The 20,412-nt window shown below is 44.7% G+C and overlaps 1 protein-coding gene across 11 annotated transcripts in view; it reads left to right on the forward strand.

The window, feature by feature from the left end:
* LOC123998095 (tyrosine-protein phosphatase non-receptor type 6-like) overlaps positions 1-20,028 on the forward strand; it is a 48,765-nt gene extending 28,737 nt beyond the window's left edge. For all 11 annotated transcript variants that reach the window (XM_046303000.1, XM_046303003.1, XM_046302995.1 and 8 more), the window contains 9 exons: positions 73-169; positions 330-409; positions 595-741; positions 2,321-2,452; positions 3,454-3,608; positions 7,675-7,742; positions 7,912-8,054; positions 8,492-8,556; positions 19,693-20,028. In XM_046303000.1, the coding sequence (XP_046158956.1) occupies positions 73-169; positions 330-409; positions 595-741; positions 2,321-2,452; positions 3,454-3,608; positions 7,675-7,742; positions 7,912-8,054; positions 8,492-8,556; positions 19,693-19,795 (990 nt within the window). In that variant the 3' untranslated portion in view covers positions 19,796-20,028. The remainder of the gene's footprint in view (positions 1-72; positions 170-329; positions 410-594; positions 742-2,320; positions 2,453-3,453; positions 3,609-7,674; positions 7,743-7,911; positions 8,055-8,491; positions 8,557-19,692) is intronic.
* The last annotated feature ends 384 nt before the right edge of the window (positions 20,029-20,412 follow it).

Consider the following 20,412-nt stretch of genomic DNA (forward strand, 5'->3'; position numbering starts at 1 on the left):
GCATGTTGATGTTTTTAAAATTGCATTGAGCTTACAATGACTATCCTTCTCTCTCTTTCTTGTTCTTTTCAGGCCCTTCAAAAGCAGGAGACAAAGGTGAAGAAGAGCAGAGAAGAAGGGATGAGACCAGAAAACAAAAGCAAAAACCGATATAAGAACATCCTTCCCTGTAAGAGCATCTACTTCTAAAGTGCAGTGATATAGCCTATTATCTTTTACCCATTTTCTTTACATTTTCTCTTCCATTTATATTATCTCTGTCTGATACATCCCCTCATCTCTCTCTCTCTCATCCTTCCATCTCCATACTCTTCCTATTCTCCTCCCAGTTGATGAGACCAGGGTCATTCTGTCATCTGGAGACCCCAATATCATTGGCTCAGATTACATCAATGGCAACTATGTGACAGTAAGTACATGTTATGTCACCTTGTAGCCTCAACATCAAATGATAAACCACTGTTAGGAATCCATAACAAGTCTAAACATTAATATGTCTTAATTAATATGATCAGAGACTATAATTGCAATGGGCTTTGTCTCCATGTAGACAATATTTTACATATTTTACTAACTTTCTCCATCTCTTTGTAGAATAAGCTGCAGGAGCCCAGTGACCAGAAGGTGTACATCGCCTGTCAGGGCTGCCTTGCAACAACTGTCAACGATTTCTGGCAGATGGTGTGGCAGGAGAGGACAAGGGTCATCGTCATGACAACCAGGGAGGTCGAGAAGGGACGGGTTAGTGACTTAAAACTTCTTAGGGATGAGATCCCGTTAACGGGATCGATATGACAACAGCCAGTGAAAGTGCAGAGCACCAAATTGAAAACAACAGAAATCTCATAATTGAAATTCCTCAAACATAACATTATCTTATACCATTTTAAAGGTAATCTTGTTGTTAATCCCACCAAAGTGTCCGATTTCAAATAGGCTTTACAGCGAAAGCTCCACAAACGGTTATGTTAGGTCAGAGCCATATCACAGAAAAACACAGCCATTTTTCCAGCCAAAGAGTGTAGTCACAAAAATCAGAAATATAGATAGAATTAATCACTAACCTTTGATGATCTTAATCAGATGACACTCATAGGACTTCATGTTACACAATATATGTATGTTTGGTTTGTAAAGTTCATATTTATATTTTTTAAAATGTCAGTATACATTGGCGCGTTATGTTCAAGTAGTTCCAAAAACATCCGGTGATTTTGCAGAGAGCCACATCAATTTACAGAAATACTCATTATAAATGTTGATGAAAATACAAGTGTTATACATGGAAATATAGATAAACTTCTCCTTAATGCAACCGCTGTGTCAGATTTCAAAAAAGCTTTACAAAAAAAGCAAACCAATGCAATAATCTGAGTATGACGCTCAGAGAACCATCAAGCCAAAAATATATCCTCCATATTGTGCAGTCAACAGAAGTCAGAAATAACATTATAAATATTCACTTACCTTTGATGATCTTCATCAGAATGCACTCCCAGGAATCCCAGTTCCACAATAAATGTTTGATTTGTTCGATGATGTCCAAATAGCTACTTTTGTTAGCGCGTTTGGTAAACCAATCACGAAGCGCGTTCACTAGTTGCAGATGAAAAGTCAAAAAGTTGTGTTACAGTCCATAGAATCATGTCAAATGATGTATAGAATCAATCTTTAGGATGTTTTTAACATTAAACTTCAATAATATTCCAACCGGAGAATTCCTTTGTCTTCAGAAAAGCAAATGGAACAGGAACTACCTCTCATGTGAATGCGCGTGACCAGCTTGTGACTGCTGGCAGACCTCTGACTCATTCCCCTCTCATTCAGCCCCCCTTTACAGTAGAAGTCTCAAACAAGTTTCTAAAGACGGTTGACATCTATTGGAAGCCTTAGGAAGTGCAAGATGACCAATATCCCACTGTATCTTCAATAGGGGCTGAGTTGAAAATCGACCAACCTCAGATTTCCCACTTCCTGGTTGGATTTTATCTCAGGTTTTTGCCTGCCATATGAGTTATGTTATACTCACAGACATCATTCAAACAGTTTTAGAAACTTCAGAGTGTTTTCTATCCAAATATACTGATAATATGCATATATTAGCAACTAGGACGGAGGAGCAGGCAGTTTACTCTGGGCACCTCTGGGCACCTTATTCATCCAAGCTACTCAATACTGCCCCCAGCCATAAGAAGTTTTAAGAGTGTTACTGAGAATTTGAAAGCATTTTCTTTTACATTGTATGATTTTAATATTATGACATAGTATAAACTACCCATCTCATTTTCCTCAAACCATTTCTCCATGTTCTTTTATGCAGAATAAATGTGTGCCATACTGGCCAGAAATGCAGGGCTCCAAAGAGGTGGGGCCGTATGTGGTCACTTGGGTCTCTGAGAGAGATGCCACTGACTACAAGATCAGGGTTATGGAGATCTCCCCTCTGGATCAGGTAGGTACCACCTGCTGGTTCCGCTCATCATCACCTCTCTTACCTCTGTTACCACTGTCATCATTGTTACCTCTGTCATCATTGTTACCACTGTCATCATTGTTACCTCTGTCATCACTGTTACCACTGTCATCAAATCAAATCAAATCAGATTTTAATTATATATAGCCCTTCGTACATCAGCTGATATCTCAAAGTGCTGTACAGAAACCCAGCCTAAAACCCCAAACAGCAAGCAATGCAGGTGTAGAAGCACGGTGGCTAGGAAAAACTCCCTAGAAAGGCCAAAACCTAGGAAGAAACCAGGAGAGGAACCAGGCTGTGTGGGGTGGCCAGTCCTCTTCTGGCTGTGCCGGGTGGAGATTATAACAGAACATGGCCAAGATGTTCAAATGTTCATAAATGACCAGCATGGTCGAATAATAATAAGGCAGAACAGTTGAAACTGGAGCAGCAGCACAGTCAGGTGGACTGGGGACAGGAAGGAGTCATCATGTCAGGTAGTCCTGGGGCACGGTCCTAGGGCTCAGGTCCTCCGAGAGAAAGAAAGAAGGAGAGAATTAGAGAACGCACACTTAGATTCACACAGGACACTGAATAGGACAGGGGAAGTACTCCAGATATAACAAACTGACCCTAGCCCCCCGACACAAACTACTGCAGCATAAATACTGGAGGCTGAGACAGTGATGATAATGATAACAGTCATCATTGTTACCACTGTCATCATTGTTACCATTGTCAACACTGCATCACTGTTACCATTATCATCACTGTCATCACTGTTACCATTGTCAACACTGCATCACTGTTACCATTATCGTCACTGTCATCTCTGTCATCACTGTTATCATTATCATCTCTGTCGTCACTGTTATCATTATCGTCACTGTCATCACTGTTACACCGGTCATCACTGCAGTCACAGATTAGCTGAGTTTACAGTATTACTCATGTCTCACCTCTTTGTCTCGTTCCTCTCCCCTCCTCGTCTGTCCCAGTCGGACTCAGTCCGTACTATCTGGCACTACCAGTACCTGAGCTGGCCCGACCATGGAGTTCCCGAGGAGCCAGGAGGGGTGCTCAGCTTCCTCACTCAGGTCAACACAAAACAGGCCGAGTTCGCCAACGCCGGGCCAATGATCATCCACTGCAGGTATATTCTAGCTGTCTTCCATCTGTATTCTTACTATATTCCAGCTGTGTTCAGGAAGATAAGTGTCACTTCTATCCAATCTCCATTGTCTAGAATACATTATAAGAATTTCAGATTATGTTGTTTTTCCAGGATTAAGAGTAGTTGTTAAGATTACTGCGGTTAGGGTTGCAAAGTGTCGGAAACCTTCCGGTAAATTTCCATAATTTTTCCGGACATTTCCATGGGAAATTTAGCCTGGTAATTTTGCTTAAATTCATCAAAGAAGTTGGTTTATAACAGTGAACCTTTTTTTGTGGGATACACATAAGGCAATTCTAGGTTTTGTGGCATATTTTGGTTCAACTATACCCAATTCAATGGAATTGCAACCCTCTGCATGCACAGTGTATTCTTCCATCACATGTACAGCTGATCCTCAAGATATTGCACACTAATGAGATGCTATTGAGCCCACACTACCACACTGTCTGAGCCAAGGACTAGATGCTTTCTAGTAAATTTGGATTACAATAATGGATGGGGTGAATATCTTTCATAGGACATACATGATTGTTTTGTTAACTAGTAAATAGTAGCCAACAGAAAGTGTGTTTAAATAATTTCTAACTTGTTAACCATTTCTGCTAGTTAGTTTTTGCTACCATGTGGCTTTTAGCTTGCTTTAGCCTGCTAATTCACCTGTTTTCATTTTAAAACATTTATCTTACAAAGGAGTTGTTTAATCTAGCTGCTTAAATATTTATCTGTACATGGAATTGTTTTTTTTCAAATCTTTACAGGAAAATGCCACTATCTGATGTGTGGAGATATATGTAGAAGGAAAAGCTGTGTACATTTGCAAATACTGTGCCAAATACTGTGCCTTCATATGTGAAGAATGCAACAAAGATGCAAAATCATCTGGCCAAGTGCATAAAATTCCCTCAGTGCTTAAGCAACCTCTGACAAAAGTCCCTCTTCTATTCGAGGTGAAAATGATGAATCAGACACCTTATCGATAGCAACAGCTCATGGTCCTCCTGGAATGAATCAGACGTTTTTTTTTACTCAATAGAGGAACGTAGTCAGAGCAATGCTGATGAATGTCTTGCTCGAGCTGTGTATGCAACTGGTTCACCTCTGACGCTCACAGGCAATGTGTATTTGAAGAGATTTCTGAATGTTCTTCGCCCAGCATACACCCCTCCAACCAGACTCTATCTACTAATTTGCTGGATGCAGAGTTCAACAGAGTTCAAGTGAAGGTCAAGCAAATCATTGAGAAAGCAGACTGTATTGCAATCATCTCTGATGGGTGGTTGAATGTTGGTGGGCAAGGAATAATTAACTGCATCATCTCCATCCCTCAACCATTATTCTATAAGAGCACAGACACAAAGGACAACCGACACACTGATCTCTACATTGCAGATGAGCTGAAGGCAGTCATCAAGGACCTTGGACCACAGAAGGTATTTGCACTAGTGACAGACAATGCTGTGAACATGAAGGCTGCTTGGTCTAAAGTGGAGGAGTCCTATCCTCACATCACTCCCATTGGCTGTGCTGCTCATGCATTGAATCTGCTCCTCGAGGACATCATGGCACTGAAAACAATGGATACACTCTACAAAAGAGCAAAGGAAATGGTTAGGTATGTGAAGGCTCAAGTTATAGCAGCAATCTACCTCAACAACCAAAGTAAGAATAATAAGAGCACCACATTGATGCTGCCCAGCAACTCACGTTGGGGTGGTGGGGTGGTGTTGTCATCATGTTTGATGTCTCCTGGAGGGGAAGGAGTCTCTCCAAGAAATGGCCATATCATAGTCTGCTGATATGGACAGCCCCATCAAAAGGATCCTCCCGGATGATGTATTTTGGGAGAGAGTGGTAAGCAGCCTGAAACTCCTGAAACCTATAGCAGTAGCCATTACACGGATTGAGGGAGACAATGCCATCCTGTCTGATGTTCAGACTCTGCTTGCAGATGTAAGAGAAGAAATCCGTATCGCCCTGCCCACTTCACTGTTGCTCCAAGCAGAGGAAACTGCAGTTCTGAAATACATCAAGACTTCTGTCTGAAGCCCATACACGCCACAGCGTACATGTTGGTGAAGAGATCAACGAGGCCTATGGTGTCATCACTTCTGTGTCTCGCCACCTTGGCCTGGATGAGGGCAAAGTTCTTGGCAGAGTGGCGAAGTACACTTCCAAGCAAGGGCTTTGGGATGGAGATATGACAGTCATGCCAACATATCTCATCAGCCACCTGGTGGAAGGGACTTTGTGGATCTGAGGCTTTTCCCCCTGTTGCCTCCATCTGTCATGTATTGTCATGTCTTGTCCCTGTGCTTTCTCTTCTCTTCGTTTCCCCCTGCTGGTCGTATTAGGTTACTTTCTCTCTCTCTATCTCTCTCTCTCTCTATCGTTCCGTTCCTGCTCCCAGCTGTTCCTCATTCTCCTAATGAACTCGTTTACTCTCTCACACCTGTCCCCTCTTTTGCCCTCTGATTAAGTCTCTATTTCTCTCTCTGTTTCTGCTTCTGTCCTTGTCGGATTCTTGTTTGCTTTGCCCTTATTCCGTCCTGTCGTAATCTGCCTCTTCATCAGATGCTGCGTGTGAGCAGGTGTCTCTGTCCTCTACGGCCCGCGCCTACCCGAAGTGACCTGCAGTCTGTTGCCGCTAGCCCTGCAATTCTCCTCTACTACTAGAAGGGGGACTCTCCTGTAAAGATAGAGGATTTATGTTTTCCCTGTTTGGACATCTCCTGTAAAGATTGAGGATTTATGTTTTCCCTGTTTGGACATTAAAAGACTCTGTTTCTGTTAAATCGCTTTTGGGTCCTCACTCACCTGCATAACACCATCATCCTCCAGATCCCACCAACATCAGCCGCCTTAGAGCGCAACTGGTCCTTTTTTGGGAAAACACACACCAAAGTATGCAACAGGCTGACCAATACAAGGGTTGAAAAATTGGTGGTCATCCGAGCAAATTTGATGCTTTTTGAGCCTGACAATGAGCCATCCTCAACAAGGTTGGAAAGTGACAGTGAAGATGAGGCCTCAGAGTCTGATGTTCAAGAGGTGGACATTGAGGAGGTCCAGGGAGAAGACATGGAAGCCTGAGAGGAAGACAACCAAAGCTTTAGTTTCTAGACTATAATTTTACAGATGTATGTTGAAAACATTTTAGGGAGATGTGATGGATCATTGGGGATCATTCAATATATTTATTTTGTTGTTCAGTGAAATCATCCCATGTGAAAAGCCAACACATTGAATTAAAGTTCAATTCGTAACTAAATAGCTTTTTTTGTTTCTATTGGAAGGATTTAATCATTTGCAATTATGTCTGCTTATAAGGTAAAAGGTTTATGTTTTTGTCTCTATATGATATGGTAAATATATCCAATTCAAAAAACATCTACATTTAAATGGTATTCATATTAATTTGTATATATTTCCGTTAATTCCCATATATTCCTGTTAATTCCAACAGAAAGTTCCCACCTCTGAATATTCCCCAAAATGTGCAACCTTAGTTGCAGTACTCAGCATTTTAAGTCAACTGACAGTTCATCCTATAGGAATTTTCCCCTTGTGATATCAAAGATAGGGAGGATCCTTGTACGTTGTTGGTCCTGTGACTATTTGTTATGTAAGCAGACATAAGTACAGCGTAATAGTGTATAGAGTGCTTACAAGGCTGTTGCAGTACAGTTTAATGACAAAAGCTATTTCCTTTGCTTCTTTACACTGAAAGACATCCATAAGGACAAAGTTCTTATCCAATCCACTGGTCTTTATAATATAACCAAACTGTCACAGTCACGCGTGTGTAAAGTGGTCATCCCCTGGCTGAGACATCTGTTAGTGTGACAACGTGACAAATCCCTCTCCGTTTGTCTATGAACACTTTACACCTCCGATCACAGAATGACTTAGATGATCAATACTGCTCTAGAAATTATTTCAATACAGTTCATTCTTTTTAGTGAATTGCATTGAGCCCAATCACATTGTACTGTACTGACAGTTGTCCCTACAACCACTCTGTTTGTGTTGTGTTTCTGTGCAGTGCTGGAATAGGCCGAACTGGCACCATTGTGGTGATCGACATGATCATCGAGACCATCGACACGAAAGGTGAGTCTCTTTCATTAACAAAGTTCCTGCATTTCTTCAGATCTTCATGATATTATACTGTATCTTATTATGGCTCTTTTGTCCCATGATCTTTGTAATGCCTGTCATCGCTGTAGAATGACAATGTTTTTGTTGTGGATTGTGATTCTAACTTCCTGGTTGTCCATAGGTCTGGACTGTGACATAGACATCCAGAAGAGCATCCAGATGGTGAGAGACCAGCGGTCAGGCATGGTGCAGACTGAAGCCCAGTACAAGTTCATCTACCTGGCCGTCTCTGAGTACATAGAGGCCTCCAAGACCTACAACAAGGTGAGGGAGAGGGGGGGAGGTTGCAATAGAAGGGAGAGAGGAATATGGGTAATATGGATTCAAATGTATATTGTTCTCCTTTCCCAAGTGCACTGGCTACAGTATGTGTCTACTGACAAACTGTGTCGAAAAACAACATTCCAGAAAATAACAACAACAAGACAGCAGAGAGAGACTCAGATATCAGCTGACACAGAGGGATCTATGTCAAGATATACTTTTCACTGTTGTTGAGCATGTTCTTTTGTCCTCCAAACAGATATCTTATCATAGACTGCTTTGTAAAATATGAACACTGACAGTGAGAGGTTGAAATTAACAGAAATTGCTAAATTTCTGGGAAATTGTTAATAAGACTATGACTTAACTCTGCACATTGACTTACCTTATACCACCCATCGAGTCTAGCACTCACTGTCCTCTTCTCCCCTTTCTAGGGAGCTGAGACAGAGTATGGAAACTTGCAGTTCAAACACCAGCCTGCCAGCCGCAAGGTCTCCAAGTGAGTTTGTACAGTGTGTGTCTGTGCACATGCCATTGGAGTTCCGTGCATATTCCCATCTCTCCTCAAAACCACATTGGGTCAAAGTTCTCTGGCGCAGGCTACACAGTGTAAGAGACACACACACAGAGAGAGAGAGGTTAGGTAGAGAGAGACGGAAGAGAGAGAGAGAGGTTAGGTAGAGAGAGACGGAAAAGAGAGAGAGGTTCGGTGGGAGAGAGAGAGAGAGAGAGAGAGAGAGAGAGAGAGAGAGAGAGAGAGAGAGAGAGAGAGAGAGAGAGAGAGAGAGAGAGTGGATGTGGACTTTCTCACCTCTGTCTCCTAATGAGCCTAGCTCCTATAAGCCATATTGAAAATGGGACCATTGTTTATCATCGTCGTCCCCCGTGTCTCTCCATCCTTCTGTTGTCCAATTTAGCTGATTGGGCATGTTTGTGTAACCTTTGGAGGCGATACATTTGACTAGGTAGCCCTACTGTACTCTCTCGCTCTGGAAAGAATGGACCAATTAGAAAAAAATAACTGGACAACAAAGGAGAGGAGGAATCACTTGACCTGTTTGGATCGTCCGGACTGACCAAACTCTGTAAACTTCCACTCGATCAACCAGACCATTCAGGGTTCAAATTACACTCTGATTCCCAGGGATGCCCTGAAAACAGTTAAGAAAATGTTAGCAGTGTAACTGCTCTGAGAATGTAGGGACACTGGTTCTTCTTGACCAGGAAACACTTTGGACCCTGATTATACAGCTGGCTATAGGGATCACCCTGGTAATACAGCACAGTTCACCCTGGTTATACAGCTGCCTATAGGGATCACCCTAGTAATACAGCACAGTTCACCCTGGTTATACAGCTGGCTATAGGGATCACCCTGGTAATACAGCACAGTTCACCCTGGTTATACAGCTGCCTATAGGGATCACCCTAGTAATACAGCACAGTTCACCCTGGTTATACAGCTGGCTATAGGGATCACCCTGGTAATACAGCACAGTTCACCCTGGTTATACAGCTGGCTATAGGGATCACCCTGGTAATACAGCACAGTTCACCCTGGTTATACAGCTGCCTATAGGGATCACCCTGGTAATACAGCACAGTTCACCCTGGTTATACAGCTGGCTATAGGGATCACCCTGGTAATACAGCACAGTTCACCCTGGTTATACAGCTGCCTATAGGGATCACCCTGGTAATACAGCACAGTTCACCCTGGTTATACAGCTGGCTATAGGGATCACCCTGGGTATACAGCTGGCTATAGGGATCACCCTGGTAATACAGCTGGCTATAGGGATCACCCTGGTAATACAGCACAGTTCACCCTGGTTATACAGCTGGCTATAGGGATCACCCTGGTAATACAGCACAGTTCACCCTGGTTATACAGCTGGTTATAGGGATCACCCTGGGTATACAGCACAGTTCACCCTGGTTATACAGCTGCCTATAGGGATCACCCTGGTAATACAGCACAGTTCACCCTGGTTATACAGCTGGTTATAGGGATCACCCTGGTAATACAGCACAGTTCACCCTGGTTATACAGCTGGCTATAGGGATCACCCTGGGTATACAGCTGGCTATAGGGGTCACCCTGGGTATACAGCTGGCTATAGGGATCACCCTGGTAATACAGCTGGCTATAGGGATCACCCTGGTAATACAGCACAGTTCACCCTGGTTATACAGCTGGCTATTGGGATCACCCTGGTAATACAGCACAGTTCACCCTGGTTATACAGCTGGCTATAGGGATCACCCTGGTAATACAGCACAGTTCACCCTGGTTATACAGCTGGCTATAGGGATCACCCTGGGTATACAGCTGGCTATAGGGATCACCCTGGTTATACAGCTGGCTATAGGGATCACCCTGGTTATACAGCTGGCTATAGGGATCACCCTGGTTATACAGCTGGCTATAGGGATCACCCTGGGTATACAGCTGGCTATAGGGATCACCCTGGTTATACAGCTGGCTATAGGGATCACCCTGGGTATACAGCTGGCTATAGGGATTACCCTGGGTATACAGCTGGCTATAGGGATCACCTTGGTAATACAGCACAGTTCACCCTGGTTATACAGCTGGCTATAGGGATCACCCTGGGTATACAGCTGGCTATAGGGATCACCCTGGTTATACAGCTGGCTATAGGGATCACCCTGGGTATACAGCTGGCTATAGGGATCACCCTGGTTATACAGCTGGCTATAGGGATTACCCTGGTTATACAGCTGGCTATAGGGATCACCTTGGTAATACAGCACAGTTCACCCTAGTTATACAGCTGGCTATAGGGATCACCCTGGTAATACAGCACAGTTCACCCTGGTTATACAGCTGGCTATAGGGATCACTCTGGTTATACAGCTGGCTATAGGGATCACCCTGGTTATACAGCTGGCTATAGGGATCATCCTGATTATACAGCTGCCTATGGAGATCACCCTGGTAATACAGCACAGTTCACCCTAGTTATACAACTGCCTATAGGGATCACCCTGGTAATACAGCACAGTTCACCCTAGTTATACAGCTGCCTTTAGGGATTACCCTGGTAATGCAGCATAGTTCACCCTAGTTATACAGCTGCCTATAGGGATCACCCTGGTTATACAGCACGGTTCACCCTGGTTATATAGCTGGCTATAGGGATCATCCTGATTATACAGCTGCCTATAGAGATCACCCTGGTAATACAGCACAGTTCACCCTAGTTATACAACTGCCTATAGGGATCACCCTGGTAATACAGCACAGTTCACCCTAGTTATACGGCTGCCTATAGGGATCACCCTGGTTATACAGCACGGTTCACCCTGGTTATACAGCTGGCTCTAGGGATCACCCAGGTTATACAGCGGGCTATAGGGACCACCCTGGTAATACAGCACGGTTCACCCTGGTTATACAGCTGGCTATAGGGATCACCCTGGTTATACAGCAAGGTTCACCCTGCTTATACAGCTGGCTGTAGGGATCACCCTGGTTATACAGCTGGCTATTGGGATCAGAGTTCTTCCTGGTCAGATGACATGGTCAGGAAAGACTCCGGGCCCTAGTAATGAATGAGCCCCCGAGGCACCCACCTCATGTATAATCAAACCCCTGTCTCTAGTACAGTATAATACACCACAGTGTAACCCCTGTCTCTAGTACAGTATAATACACCACAGTGTAACCCGTCTCTAGTACAGTATAATACACCACAGTGTAACCCGTCTCTAGTACAGTATAATACACCACAGTGTAACCCGTCTCTAGTACAGTATAATACACCACAGTGTAACCCGTCTCTAGTACAGTATAATACACCACAGTGTAACCCCTGTCTCTAGTACAGTATAATACACCACAGTGTAACCCGTCTCTAGTACAGTATAATACACCACAGTGTAACCCCTGTCTCTAGTACAGTATAATACACCACAGTGTAACCCGTCTCTAGTACAGTATAATACACCACAGTGTAACCCGTCTCTAGTACAGTATAATACACCACAGTGTAACCCGTCTCTAGTACAGTATAATACACCACAGTGTAACCCGTCTCTAGTACAGTATAATACACCACAGTGTAACCCGTCTCTAGTACAGTATAATACACCACAGTGTAACCCGTCTCTAGTACAGTATAATACACCACAGTGTAACCCGTCTCTAGTACAGTATAATACACCACAGTGTAACCCGTCTCTAGTACAGTATAATACACCACAGTGTAACCCGTCTCTAGTACAGTATAATACACCACAGTGTAACCTCTAGTACAGTATAATACACCACAGTGTAAGTACAGTATAATACACCACAGTGTAACCCGTCTCTAGTACAGTATAATACACCACAGTGTAACCCGTCTCTAGTACAGTATAATACACCACAGTGTAACCCGTCTCTAGTACAGTATAATACACCACAGTGTAACCCGTCTCTAGTACAGTATAATACACCACAGTGTAACCCCTGTCTCTAGTACAGTATAATACACCACAGTGTAACCTGTCTCTAGTACAGTATAATACACCACAGTGTAACCCGTCTCTAGTACAGTATAATACACCACAGTGTAACCCCTGTCTCTAGTACAGTATAATACACCACAGTGTAACCCGTCTCTAGTACAGTATAATACACCACAGTGTAACCCGTCTCTAGTACAGTATAATACACCACAGTAGTACAGTATAATAACCCAGTATCTCTAGTACAGTATAATACACCACAGTATAACCCGTCTCTAGTACAGTATAATACACCACAGTATAACCCGTCTCTAGTACAGTATAATACACCACAGTGTAACCCGTCTCTAGTACAGTATAATACACCACAGTGTAACCCCTGTCTCTAGTACAGTATAATACACCACAGTGTAACCCGTCTCTAGTACAGTATAATACACCACAGTGTAACCCGTCTCTAGTACAGTATAATACACCACAGTGTAACCCCTCTCTCTAGTACAGTATAATACACCACAGTGTAACCCGTCTCTAGTACAGTATAATACACCACAGTGTAACCCGTCTCTAGTACAGTATAATACACCACAGTGTAACCCGTCTCTAGTACAGTATAATACACCACAGTGTAACCCGTCTCTAGTACAGTATAATACACCACAGTATAACCCGTCTCTAGTACAGTATAATACACCACAGTGTAACCCGTCTCTAGTACAGTATAATACACCACAGTGTAACCCGTCTCTAGTACAGTATAATACACCACAGTGTAACCCCTGTCTCTAGTACAGTATAATACACCACAGTGTAACCCGTCTCTAGTACAGTATAATACACCACAGTGTAACCCGTCTCTAGTACAGTATAATACACCACAGTGTAACCCGTCTCTAGTACAGTATAATACACCACAGTGTAACCAGTCTCTAGTACAGTATAATACACCACAGTGTAACCCGTCTCTAGTACAGTATAATACACCACAGTGTAACCCGTCTCTAGTACAGTATAATACACCACAGTGTAACCAGTCTCTAGTACAGTATAATACACCACAGTGTAACCAGTCTCTAGTACAGTATAATACACCACAGTGTAACCCGTCTCTAGTACAGTATAATACACCACAGTGTAACCAGTCTCTAGTACAGTATAATACACCACAGTGTAACCCGTCTCTAGTACAGTATAATACACCACAGTGTAACCAGTCTCTAGTACAGTATAATACACCACAGTGTAACCCGTCTCTAGTACAGTATAATACACCACAGTGTGAGTCTGGCACTGGCTTGACACGGGTAGCTCACTGCCCTACGTTGTGTTGGAAAAACTGTTGGTTGGTTCATCCATTTATCTAATTACAGTACAGTAGAACGTCTTCCCCGCTGGCCTCTCGTGCCTGCCTGGCCAAGGCTACGGCCACTCAAACATGTAGGTAAGCTCACAATCCAGTATGGTGTAGGTAAGCTCACAATCCATTATGGTGTAGGTAAACTCACAATCCAGTATGGTGTAGGTAAACTCACAATCCAGTATGGTGTAGGTAAACTCACAATCCAGTATGGTGTAGGTAAACTCACAATCCAGTATGGTGTAGGTAAACTCACAATCCAGTATGGTGTAGGTAAGCTCACAATCCAGTATGGTGTAGGTAAGCTCACAATCCAGTATGGTGTAAGTAAGCTCACAATCCAGTATGGTGTAGGTAAGCTCACAATCCAGTATGGTGTAGGTAAGCTCACAATCCAGTATGGTGTGGGTAAGCTCACAATCCAGTATGGTGTGGGTAAGCTCACAATCCAGTATGGTGTAGGTAAGCTCACAATCCAGTATGGTGTAGGTAAACTCACAATCCAGTATGGTGTAGGTAAGCTCACAATCCAGTATGGTGTGGGTAAGCTCACAATCCAGTATGGTGTGGGTAAGCTCACAATCCAGTATGGTGTAGGTAAGCTCACATTCCAGTATGGTGTAGGTAAACTCACAATCCAGTATGGTGTAGGTAAGCTCACAATCCAGTATGGTGTAGGTAAGCTCACATTCCAGTATGGTGTAGGTAAACTCACATTCCAGTATGGTGTAGGTAAGCTCACATTCCAGTATGGTGTAGGTAAGTTCACATTCCAGTATGGTGTAGGTAAGCTCACATTCCAGTATGGCGTGGTAAGCTCACAATCCAGTATGGTGTGGGTAAGCTCACAATCCAGTATGGTGTGGGTAAGCTCACAATCCACTGTGGTGTGGGTAAGCTTACAATCCAGAATTCACTGGAGAGCTCTGAGCTGGCTATGTACGGTATGAAATGTGTCACTGTCACCACTACTGAGTGTTTATCTCCTAAGCTAGGCCCACCTGTTGTGGGGTAGTGATGGTATGGTCAGGGTACTGTCAGGGTAGTATTTGGTACGGTCATGGTAGTGTCAGGGAAGTGTTTGGTTGGGTTAGGGTACTGTCAGGGCACTGTTTGTTAGGGTCAGGGTACTGTCAGGGCACTGTTTATTAGGGTCAGGGTAGTGTTTGGAATGGCCAGGGTAGTGTTTGGTAGGGTCAGGGTACTGTCAGGGTACTGTTTGGTAGGGTCAGGGTACTGTCAGGGTAGTGTCAGGGTACTGTTAGGTAAGGTCAGGGTACTGACAGGGTAGTGTTTGGTACGGTCAGGGTAGTGTCAGGTACAGTCAGGGTAATGTTTGGTATGGTCAGGGTAGTGTTTGGTACAGTCAGGGTAGTGTTTGGTACAGTCAGGGTACTGTCAGGCTAGTGTTTGGTACTGTCAGGGTAGTGTTTGGTACGGTCAGGGTACTGTCAGGGCACTGTTTGTTAGTGTCAGGGTAGTGTCAGCATAGTGTTTGGTAGGGTCAGGGTACGGTCAGGGTACTGTTTGTTCGGGTCAGGGTAGTGTTTGGTAGGGTCAGGGTACTGTCAGGCTAGTGTTTGGTACTGTCAGGGTAGTGTTTGGTACGGTCAGGGTACTGTCAGGGCACTGTTTGTTAGTGTCAGGGTAGTGTCAGCATAGTGTTTGGTAGGGTCAGGGTACGGTCAGGGCACTGTTTGTTCGGGTCAGGGTAGTGTCAGAGTACTGTCAGGGTAGTGTTTGGTACGGTCAGGGTACTGTCAGAGTACTGTTTGGTAGGGTCAGGGTACTGTCAGGGTAGTGTTTGGTACTGTCAGGCTAGTGTTTGGTACTGTCAGAGTAATGTTTGGTAGGGGCAGGGTACGGTCAGGGTACTGTCAGGGTAGTGTTTGGTACGGTCAGGGTACTGTCAGGGTACTGTTTGGTAGGGTCAGGCTACTGTCAGGGTAGTGTCTGGGTAGTGTTTGGTAGGGTCAGGGTACTGTCAGGGTACTGTCAGGGTAGTGTTTGGTAGGGTCAGGGTACCGTTAGGGTAGTGTTTGGTATGGCCAGAGTACTGTTAGGGTAGTGTTAGGTAAGGTCGGGGTACTGTCAGGGTAGTGTTTGGTACGGTCAGGGTACTGTCAGGGCACTGTTTGTTAGGGTCAGGGTAGTGTTTGGAACGGCCAGGGTACTGTTTGGTAGGGTCAGGGTACTGTTTGGTAGGGTCAGGGTACTGTCAGGGTAGTGTCAGGGTACTGTTAGGTAAGGTCAGGGTACTGACAGGGTAGTGTTTGGTACGGTCAGGGTAGTGTCAGGGTAGTGTTTGGTACAGTCAGGGTAGTGTTTGGTAGGGGCAGGGTACTGTCAGGGCACTGTTTGTTAGGGTCAGGGTAGTGTCAGGATAGTGTCAGCATAGTGTTTGGTAGGGTCAGGGTACGGTCAGGGTACTGTCAGGGTAGTGTTTGGTATGGTCAGGGTACTGTCAGAGTACTGTTTGGTAGGGTCAGGGTAGTGTTTGGTACTGTCAGGCTAGTGTTTGGTACTGTCAGGGTAATGTTTGGTAGGGTCAGGGTAGTGTCAGGGTATTGTCAAGGTAGTGTTTGGTATGGTCAGCGTACTGTCAGGGTACTGTTTGGTAGGGTCAGGGTAGTGTCAGGGTAGTGTTTGGTACTGTCAGGGTAGTGTTTGGTAGGGTCAGGGTAATGCCAGGGTAGTGTTTGGTACTGTCAGGGCACTGTTTGTTAGGGTCAGGGTAGTGTCAGGGTAGTGTTTGGTACTGTCAGGGTAGTGTTTGTTAGGGTCAGGGTACTGTCAGGCTAGTGTTTGGTACTGTCAGGGTAGTGTTTGTTAGGGTCAGGGTACTGTCAGGGCACTGTTTGTTAGGGTCAGGGTAGTGTTTGGAACGGCCAGGGTAGTGTTTGGTAGGGTTAGGGTACTGTTTGGTAGGGTCAGGGTACTGTCAGGGTAGTGTTAGGTAAGGTCAGGGTACTGACAGGGTAGTGTTTGGTACGGTCGGGGTAGTGTTTGGTACAGTCAGGGTAGTGTTTGGTACGGTCAGGGTAGTGTTTGGTACGGTCAGGGTACTGTCAGGGTAGTGTTTGGTACGGTCAGGGTAGTATCAGGGTAGTGTTTGGTACTGTCACGGTAGTGTTTGGTAGGGTCAGGGTACTGTCAGGGCACTGTTTGTTAGGGTCATGGTAGTGTCAGGGTAGTGTCAGCGTAGTGTTTGGTAGGGTCAGGGTATGGTCAGGGTACTGTCAGGGTACTGTCAGGGTAGTGTTTGGTACGGTCAGGGTACTGTCAGGGTACTGTCAGAGTACTGTTTTGTAGGTTCATGGTACTGACAGGGTAGTGTTTGGTACTGTCAGGGTAGTGTTTGGTAGGGTCAGGGTACTGTCAGGGCACTGTTTGTTCGGGTCAGGGTAGTGTCAGAATACTGTCAGGGTAGTGTTTGGTACTGTCAGGGTAGTGTTTGGTAGGGTCAGGGTACTGTCAGGGTACTGTCAGAGTAGTGTTTGGTACGGTCAGGGTAGTGTCAGGGTACTGTTTGGTACTGTCAGGCTAGTGTTTGGTATGGTCAGTGTACTGTCAGGGCACTGTTTGTTGGGGTCAGGGTAGTGTTAGGGTACTGTCAGGGTACTGTTTGGTAGGGTCAGGGTACTGTCAGGGTAGTGTCAGGGTAGTGTCTGGTAGGGTCAGGGTACTGACAGGGTAGTGTTTGGTATGGCCAGAGTACTTTTAGGTAAGGTCAGGGTACTGACAGGGTAGTGTTTGGTACGGTCAGGGTAGTGTTTGGTAGGGTTAGTGTACTGTCAGGGTAGTGTTTGGTATGGCCAGGGTACTGTTAGGGTAGTGTTTGGTAAGGTCAAGGTAGTGTTTGGCATGGTCAGGGTAGTGTCAGGGAAGTGTTTGGTACAGTCAGGGTAGTGTCAGGGTAGTGTTTGGTACGGTCAGGGTACTGTCAGGGCACTGTTTGTTATGGTCAGGGTAGTGTCAGGGTAGTGTTTGGTAGGGTCAGGATACTGTTAGGGTAGTGTTTGGTATGGTCAGGGTAGTGTTTGGTATGGCCAGAGTACTGTTAGGGTAGTGTTTGGTAAGGTCAAGGTAGTGTTTGGTACGGTCACGGTAGTGTCAAGGAAGGGTTTGGTTCGGTCAGGGTCCTGTCAGGGTAGTGTTTGGTACAGTCAGGGTATGTAAGGTCAGGGTACTGACAGGGTAGTGTTTGATAGGGTCGGGGTAGTGTCAGGGTAGTGTTTGGTAGGGTCAGGGTACTGTCAGGGTAGTGTTTGGTATGGCCACGGTACTGTTAGGTAAGGTCAGGGTACTGATAGGGTAGTGATTGGTATGGCCAGGGTAGTGTTTGCTACAGTCAGGGTAGTGTCAGGGTAGTGTTTGGTAGGGTCAGGGTAGTGTTTGGTAGGGTCAGGGTAGTGTTTGTTACGGTCAGGGTAGTGTTTGGTACGGTCAGGGTAGTGTCAGGGTAGTGTTTGGTACTGTCAGGGTAGTGTTTGGTACGGTCAGGGTAGTGTCAGGGTAGTGTTTGGTAGGTTCAGGGTAGTGTTTGGTAGGGTCAGGGTACTGTCAGGGTAGTGTTTGGTAGGGTCGCGGTACTGTTTGGTAGGGTTAGGATAGGGTCCGGGTAGTGTTTGGTAGGGTTAGGATAGGGTCCGGGTAGTGTTTGGTAGGGTCAGGGTACTGTCAGGGTAGTGTTTGGTAGGGTTAGGATAGGGTCAGGGTAGTGTTTGGTAGGGTCAGGGTAGTGTTTGGTAGGGTTAGGGTAGGGTCAGCGTACTGTTTGGTAGGGTTAGGATAGGGTCAGTGTAGTGTTTGGTAGGGTTAGGATAGGTCCAGTGTAGTGTTTGGTAGGGTTAGGATTGAGTCAGGGTAGTGTTTGGTAGGGATACGATATGCTCAGGGTAGTGTTTGGTAGGGTTAGGATAGGGTCAGGGTAGTGTTTGGTAGGGATACGATATGCTCAGGGTAGTGTTTGGTAAGTGTTAGGATAAGGTCAGGGTAGTGTTTGGTACGGTCAGGGTATTGTTTGGTATGATTAGGATAGGGTCAGGGTAGTGTTTGCTAGGGTTAGGATAGGGTCAGGGTAGTGTTGGGTAGGGTAGGGTCGGGGTAGTGTTTGGTAGGGATACGATATGCTCAGGGTAGTGTTTGGTAGGTGTTAGGATAAGGTCAGGGTAGTGTTTGGTACAGTCAGGATAGAGTCAGGGTAGTGTTTGGTAGGATTAGAATAGGGTCAGGGTAGTGTTAGGTAGGGTTAGGATAGGGTCAGGGTAGTGTTGGGTAGGGTCGGGGAAGTGTTTGGTAGGTGTTAGGATAAGGTCAGGGTAGTGTTTGGTACAGTCAGGATAGAGTCAGGGTAGTGTTTGGTAGGATTAGAATAGGGTCAGGGTAGTGTTTGGTACAGTCAGGATAGAGTCAGGGTAGTGTTTGGTAGGATTAGAATAGGGTCTGGGTAGTGTTTGGTAGGATTAGGATAGGGTCAGGGTAGTGTTGGGTAGGGTCGGGGTAGTGTTTGGTAGGTGTTAGGATAAGGTCAGGGTAGTGTTTGGTACAGTAAGGATAGAGTCAGGGTAGTGTTTGGTAGGATTAGAATAGGGTCAGTGTAGTGTTTGGTAGGGTTAGGATAGGGTCAGGGTAGTGTTGGGTAGGGTCGGGGTAGTGTTTGGTAGGCTACTACTAACTGAAGATCTAAAGAGTGCTCCTTTTCTTACACACAAAGAAGCCTACATTTTTTTATTATCTCTCAGCTATTTGAAGCGCTAGGTTTCTAACATTATGTCCTCTCTTGTACTGTCTTTCTTTTAGAAACAAGGAACGGGAATTGTATGAAAACCTAGCCAAAGGAAAGAAAGATGTGAAGAAGCAGAAGTCAGAGGACAAGAAGAGTGGCTCCGTGAGAAAAAGATAGAGGATGAGAGAGCTGTATCCTGATGATTTAATATTGAATTTGATATTACATTTTTATTTTAAAAGATTTATCTTGGTGTTTTTTGATATCAAGTGATAAAGTTGATGTCTGTGATATAATTGAGATTATAAAGCAAAGTACTGATAGCCGTGAACCATGGAACCATTCTGCACCCATGCAAATGGTCATGGATTTAAATGTTTGCTGACAATAAAAGCTCAGAGTAATAAGCATTCATTTCTTTCTTCATCACAAGTGTATTGTATCCATGGATGCACAGCCTATAGAATATTCTGCAATGGATATAATAAAATGCCATGACCACGGGATCTAGCACAGCGGGGGGACACAGCCACTCTGTCATTCCAATGAAAGTTTGGATAAGACATATCTCTATAATGAGCTATTATGTTTATAGACTAACATTGGAAACATCACTGGGCTCCCCCAGAGTCGCCGACGACCCCAAGTGAATGCCCGGAGTGAGATGAAAACTTTGAGCGAGATGAATGAACTTTCCCCCGCCTCCCTCTTCTCCGTATGTGGTACAGAACACAGTCTGCTCTCCAAACAGCGATAGTGAAGGAGAGCGAGAGAAACTTTCAACACTTTTGTGT

Source organism: Oncorhynchus gorbuscha, linkage group LG15 (assembly GCF_021184085.1).
Source record: "Oncorhynchus gorbuscha isolate QuinsamMale2020 ecotype Even-year linkage group LG15, OgorEven_v1.0, whole genome shotgun sequence".
In the NCBI taxonomy this organism is placed as follows: domain Eukaryota; kingdom Metazoa; phylum Chordata; class Actinopteri; order Salmoniformes; family Salmonidae; genus Oncorhynchus; species Oncorhynchus gorbuscha.